Consider the following 7,280-nt stretch of genomic DNA (forward strand, 5'->3'; position numbering starts at 1 on the left):
AGCAGATGGGAGAGAAGGTGTTGAGGTTGTGAAGGAATGAAGATAGGGTGTCTTGACACTGGGTCCTGATCATGAAGATATCATCAATGAACCAGGACCCAGGACCCAGGGCCCAGACACCCTATCTATGATCCTTCAAAACCTCAACACCTTCTCTCCCATCTGCTTCACATGGCTCTCCTCAATCCAGGGTGACATCTCGCTAGATATTGACCTCCTCCATCTGCACCTCCGTCCACATTAAACCCACCATCAACCAACAGTACCTGCATTTTGACAGCTGTAATCTCTTTCGTACTAAAAAATCCCTCCCATATAGCCTGTCTACCTGGGAATGACATATCTGCAGTGACAAAAACTCCATTGCTCGGTGCACTGAGGGTCTCACCAGGGCCTTTACAGACAGAAACTGTCACCCAGACCTAGTCCACAAACAGATGTTTCATGCCATTTCCCTCACAACTCAATCCTCCCACCACCCCGGACTGGGATAACTGAACCACATCCTTTGCCAGGGCTTTGGTTACCTATCACCTTGCCATGAAATGAGGGGCATAATTCCCACCTGTCCTAAAGTGGAGTTCCATCACCCATTCAACCTCCACAACATCCTTGTCCATCCCTATGCCACTCCCAGTCCCAACACCTTGTCGCAAGAACCATACTCCCATGGAAGACCCAGGTATACGACCTGCCCAATCCACTCGCGCAGCACTCCCTATTCCAGTCCTGCCACAGATTTATCCCAACCTAGGCCCTCTGTGAAATCAGCAATGTCATTTACCAGCTCTACTGCAACCATTGCACTGCTTTTTATAGCAGTATGACTACCGACCAACTGTCTACCAAGATGAACGCCCATTGACAAACTGTGGCCAAGAGCAAATTAGACCACCTTGTGGCACAACATGCAGCTGAGCATAACACACTTGATTTCAGTGGCTGCTACACTATTCGAGCCATCTGAATCCTTCCCTCCACCACCAGCTTTTCTGAAATGCACAGATGGAAGTTATCCTTACAACACTTTCTCCACTCCCATAACTATCCCGGCCTCAACCTATGGTAACATACCGTCCCCACACCCTCCTCCCAACAGTTTGCATCCCCTCAATCCTATCATCTCCTCCCCATTCTCATCTCCCACGCTGTTATTTACAGCCCTCTGTCAATGCATCCACCCATCTTTCCCTGCTCCTCTCCTTTTTGGTTCCTTTTTTCCACACCACCTTGCCCCACAATCTTCTGACACTGCAACTGCTGGCATTGTAGTTCCTGCACCTTCCACCAGACAGCATTCATCTTTTCCCCCATCCATACAGTACTACCCCTTCTCCTCCTCAACCCCACCCCCTCCATGATTTTGCATTTCGGCCCGAGGTGCTGAAGATGGTGGTCATGTGTGCATGATTTGTTCTTGCTTTGTGTGTGTGTGTGTGTGTTGATGTGTCTTCTTTATGGTAAGTAGCCATATATCTTTTCCTACATCGTTGATCTGAATCCATGTGACTTTTGGCACTGGGGAGACATAAAAGAATGTGTTTACCAGGGACACATTTGGTCTCTACCTGATCTGAAGGCCAGTATAGAAGAACCTGTTGCTACGATTCCACTAGAGATGCTGTGACTGACTGCTGATCATGTCATTTTACAGATGCAGTGTCTTGCCGATGTCTCCTATTGCTGGCAGTGAAAATTTATGTCAGCAGTGGTTAATAATAAAATCAACATTATACCATTCTCACTTGTTTGATCTTTCCTGGCAAGCTCCCATTCCTATTCCATTAGATATGAAAACATTTCCACACATCTTTCTTGAATTCACTTTGCCACGTATGCACCTGGTGGCCAAAATTGGAATTAAAAAAAAAAATAAAAAAAATCATTAAGTGGTTCTGCATTAATGCTTGTACCGTCCTCAGTAGAAATATTACAAAAACTTGAAAGTGGTATTTGAAAAAAAAAACATTTAATATTGGATCACATGTGAACATTAACTGCTCAGGCGATATGTAATTTTCTCTCATGTGTATTATTATTATTATTATCATCATATAAAATTCTGTGCGTCATTTTTGAGTGCAAAGAATAAAAAAGATGCACTCTGACAATAATGGACCACACAGATGGAAAAGAAACCATCTTTTGTCATCTTTTATCCATTATCACTCTCTCTCTTGTCTTCAATGCGAATAGTCGGACATCTTGGTGACTGCTGTTGAATGTAAGCATTACTGTATTTGTAATAAGATAATATATTAGTTTCATGCTGTTATTCACTTTTAATTGTAAGAGGTGAGCCCTATCTCACATCCGCTTTCTTTGAATATCAGTAATTCAAGTTATTTTCAGCCCAACAATTGCAGCTGCCATTGCAGCCACAGCTGCCATTACGTGGCAATTTTAATTTATGAAATTAGCGGAAGCGAATTATTCACCCACTTCAATTATAATACACATTTTTTCCACAGCCGCCAGCTGCTGCAGTGGAAGACATAGCTTTAAGATTTTTATTTTCAGTTTAACAGCTGAGATCCTTAGCCACAACTCAGACTACAGTGCATTACAAAAGAAAATGGTAAGAAATTATTCTCTCGTGTGTGTGTGTGTGTGTGTGTGTGGGCAAATGCAGACAATAATCAGAGATCTCATGTTTGAGCAGAAACATTTAACCGAGGCAAGAACCTAAAAAAGTTTATTTCATTTTTCAATTTATATGTAACATGTTACAAGATCATGGTGTGTGTTACAATTATTAACATGATTAATGATTTTGCTAAGGATTAACTTTCACTGAACAAACCAGCTTACAAAAAGCAATTTAATTCAAATCAAAGAAAAAATCAAAATTAAACTAATAGCTAAATTAGTAATTAATCTTCAGAAAAGTCCACCATGTAATAATGACATTCATATAAACAGAAAGAGAAAAATATTTTATATTATCATAAACCACGCGAGATGCTTTAGAGTGTCTATCAAGTTTCACTGCGATACAATAATTACAGCCCATACTGGACCTCTGTGAACAGGTGCATTTTAATTATAACTACCCAGTACATTGTAAAGAAAGACTGTTTCATTTGTAAATAACAATCTCCATCACTTTAAAAGAAATATTGATGTGCATGATAACCACACCCATGGCAGTGATAACATTGATCGGACAAACCAGACACCAAAAAAATGTCACGAGTGTGTGAGGCATACAGCCGGCACACTCTATAATGAATTACATTGCTCAGACAAAAGTAATATGAATTCCTTCAGGAAGGACATTACTGATATAATTGTCCAGCAATGTATGTATTCTGTTGCTAAATTTATGGAAACCATCATTGTAACAAAAGGTTTACGCTCCCTCAACAATCACTACAACTGGTATCCCATATCACGAACATGATTTTATCAATAAATAAATGAAGGGCTTGGAGAGATATAGTCATAAGCCACAACTTTCACGAAATTGAGTTTTTCATGTTGTGGCATTCTTAACAATGTCTTCTTCACAATGTGTTGAAAAGGTTCCGTGTTATTGCAACAGATGGCAGGCTATGACGGAGTGCAGTTCTATGCTGTGCTATCTGGTGGTAGTTTCAGAAGACACATAGTCACAAGCCACAGCATAATGGCAGGTGGGTCAGGGAACATCTGAAGCGTCTTCGGGTCTTCAACGCATATTTGACACAGACAGTAGTGAAAGTGAAGAGCTTTACCCTTTGGATCCTGACAGTGATGAATCTTGGCATCCATCGACCAGCAGTTCCAGCTCAGATGATGTTTTGATAAGTATATAAAATGGGTTATTTCTAGTGATTAATTTCCTGTGGCTTGTGACTTTGTTTCTCTCAACATTGCCAACGTATTTGACAGCCATCCTGTGTGTTAATGATAAAACTTGATGGGAACATTTATATTACTGCTTAATGGTGCAATGATGTAGTTTCAAAGGCAAAGGATGTGTAAAAAATATTTTCTCATTAATATGATTTTAGCGAAATTTAATGTTTGGTGTGGCTTATGACTATATCTCATGCAAATTCTTAGACTATTTTGCTCTATATATTATAGCTTGAAATAAGTAGAATAAATGAAGAATCACCCGAAAAACCAAAGCCTTCATGGAAAAGAAAGCGAAATATTGATCAGTGGAAGAAAAATAAAGCAAAACGTCAACGAAATGCTGTCAGCAGTATAAGTCTTTAAAAACCCACAAGACTGTTCAGGCTGCTAATATAGGAACTCCCTGTACTTGTTTAAATAAATGCTTCACGAAACTGCTTGGAGAGGAAGAAAACGTTTTTTCATTCATTTTGGGACATAGGAAACTTTAATGCCCAGAATACGTACCTGGTGAGCTGCATGAAAATGGAACCAAAAAAGCGGAGGTTTGTTCACTATAAATACAAATGGTTTAATATTTTGTATATTTATTTCATTGTGTTATATTTGTCATAATTTCTTTCAAAGCTATCCAAAAACGACTTCCAAGAAAACGTCATCCAGGGATGTTACATTTTCTTATAATGTGAGGATATGCAGTATAGAAGTCATGATCTGCAAGGAAGCTTTCCTAACGGTTCATGGCTTACAGATACATGCACGAAGAGTGAGGAATTTGCAACATCAAATGAAGCAGGGATTTGCAGTGCCAAAAGAAGATGGAAGAGGTTTGTATGTTACTCTGTGTTATAAGTTAGGGTTGTACTCAAACTGAGTACTATACAAATATTTATATTAGGAAGAGGATATAAGCTCATCTTTTTTTTTTTTTTCCCCAGGAAAACATGGAAACTACCCACATAAATTTCAAGACGAAGCTGTACAAAGTGTTAGAGAGTTTCTCAATGCCATACCAAAATATAACAGTCATTACAGTAGGCAACAGAACCCCAATAAAGTGTATCTGGATTGTGATCTCACAATTGCTTCCTTATTTCAAGATAAATACTCAGAATACTGCAAGGAAAAGCAGGTTCCTGCAGTATCTGAAAGTAAATTCAGAGAAATTTTCGTATCTGAATTTAACATAGGCTTCAAACTACCAAAAAGTGACACCTGTTCAAAATGTGATGGATTTCTAATTGCAATAAATAACCCAGAATTATGTGCAGAAGAAGTCACAGAAAAGAAACTACAATAAGAACTGCATCTCAAAAAGGCTGACAGAGGACAAAATATGATTGCGTCTTTAACTGCTCTGGCTACAGAAAATTCGAAAGAGCATCATGTGATAGCAATGGACATGCAGCAAACCTTACCCACACCTAAACTAACAGTTGGTCCAGCTTTTTACAAGAGGAAAATATGGACATACAACTATGGTATCCACGACTGTGGATCAAACAAGGGTTATATGTTTCTGAGGAGCGAGAAAGATGGGGGACGGGGTTCAGATGAGGTTGGGAGCTGCTTATTGAAGTATTTGGAGATAACTAATCCTCAGACAAAACATCTCCACATAATCACAGACAACTGCAAGGGTCAGACAAAGAATTGGGCTATTATTGCTTTGGAAAGGTCTCTTGTTGCTACCAAAAGATTTGATTCTGTCCAGCATTACTTCCCTGTGGTAGGTCACACCATGCTACCTTGCGATCATGATTTTGGTCGCATTGAACGGAATGCAAGAAACAGACGTCCAATAGGGTACACTCCAGATGAATGGGCAGAAGTAATAAAATCTGGGAGTCCAAAACATTTCATTGTAACTAAAATGGAAAGAGAAGACTTCAGAAGTTTGGAAAGCCTGAATACATTGATCTCAGAACGTACAGAATCCATGTCTGGAGATCCCCACCATTTCAGTGAAGTAACTCAATTTAAGTTTGAGTCTGAAGATCCCTTCAAGCTAAGTGTAAAGCACTCTTATTCAGACATAGGAGCTTTCATGTCAGTGGATATTCGTGTCAAAACGGAAGGAAGGCTAGTTGAACCAAATCCATATCAGCTGCCAATAAAGTACAGAAAGCCACTACCAATTAACCAGACAAAAATTGATGATGTACCGTCTCTTATGCCATACATACCTGCAGCAAATCAAGATTTCTTTCGGTCATGTATTGGAAATAATGTGTACAATGATGAGGTAGAGGAACTTCTTTGATATAACTGTATCAATGAAAAAGTAATTTATATATCTCCGATACCTGATATGTATAAATTAATGAGTAAAAATTATATATTCTGCTTGCTGTGTAAGAGTAGTTAAAATAAATCCTTACAAATTCATACTTTATGTTTTAAACAATTTCTTGGGAGATAAAGTCATAAGCCACCGTTGACTACATCTTAATTAGAATCATTCTAAAATTAATGTTTTATAGCATGCAGAGAGTTGACTATTTAACAACATGCTTTGCAAGTATTAAGCAAGTGTTTGCAGTAGAAATGAGGTTTCTATTTTGTATTAAACATTTTCAGACCTCTGTGGAACTTTAAACTCGCTGTATCTCAAAACTAGTTCGATGTGGCTTATGACTATATCTCTCCGACCCCTTCAAATATATAAATGTACACAAGAGAGAACAGAAGATTTTAGGGGGAAGATGTCATGTAGGGACATAGTTAAGAACTTTCTTACTGTGAGATGTGTACCTCAGGAGTAAGGCTACCCGCCAATGCTGTAAACCCAATCAATAGTCTGAAACCATACAAAATAATAATAGTTAGAAGAATTCAGTACTCAGGACACACTTTTAAATCAAATAATAGGTAAGGAGCCTCATACATATCACTCAGTTACCATGTTAATCGGTGTTAGTAGTGTTACAGAGCAGGTTCAAATCACTGAAACCCTACTGGTTCCACAGTCAGACTGACCCCTGCCAGATTCAATACAGAGCTTTGCAGGTAATCAACTCCACTCTTGACCACAATTTATTGCAGAGCACTTGAACAGATAACTGCTCCTGGTAACTGGAAAGAGAGCTCACCTTCTAAGAAAAGAGGCTACACACCTCATCCAAAGAACTAGCACCCCATATGGGTTGGCACTAATTGAAGCAAAATTCTATAGCATATTCTGTGTTCAAACATAATGACCTATCTGACTTCTATGAAAACTAATATGTATTTCAAATACATCTATTGAGGGAAACCAAATTCTTAATTCCCTCACACATAATATACTGAATTTCATGCACAAAGCAAGGCAACTTCATGGATTTGGTGTTTGTAAAAAAACAAAAACAGGATATGTAACGACAAGTATGAATCAATCAACAACTTTGTTACAGTATGATATCCAGGATAAAGAGTCTTTCACAGACAGAAGTATT

At 38.6% G+C, this 7,280-nt stretch overlaps 1 protein-coding gene across 1 annotated transcript; it reads left to right on the top strand.

The window, feature by feature from the left end:
• The first annotated feature begins 2,896 nt into the window (after window positions 1-2,896).
• Window positions 2,897-5,143, top strand: LOC126200636 (uncharacterized). Its single transcript, XM_049936724.1, has 3 exons — window positions 2,897-4,388; window positions 4,471-4,670; window positions 4,782-5,143. The coding sequence occupies exons 1-3, from the start codon at window positions 4,363-4,365 to the stop codon at window positions 5,141-5,143; spliced, it is 588 nt and encodes a 195-aa protein (XP_049792681.1). The 5' UTR covers window positions 2,897-4,362.
• The last annotated feature ends 2,137 nt before the right edge of the window (window positions 5,144-7,280 follow it).

The sequence above is a fragment of the Schistocerca nitens genome, chromosome 1 (assembly GCF_023898315.1).
Source record: "Schistocerca nitens isolate TAMUIC-IGC-003100 chromosome 1, iqSchNite1.1, whole genome shotgun sequence".
In the NCBI taxonomy this organism is placed as follows: Eukaryota; Metazoa; Arthropoda; class Insecta; order Orthoptera; family Acrididae; genus Schistocerca; species Schistocerca nitens.

Bases quoted from the DNA above. Each gene is read 5' to 3' on its own strand.
- LOC126200636 (XM_049936724.1), top strand. From the start codon at position 4,363: ATGAAAATGGAACCAAAAAAGCGGAG. The intron at 4,389-4,470 runs GTTTGTTCACTA...TTTCTTTCAAAG, and splicing joins ATGGAACCAAAAAAGCGGAG to CTATCCAAAAACGACTTCCA. The intron at 4,671-4,781 runs GTTTGTATGTTA...TTTTTTCCCCAG, and splicing joins GCCAAAAGAAGATGGAAGAG to GAAAACATGGAAACTACCCA.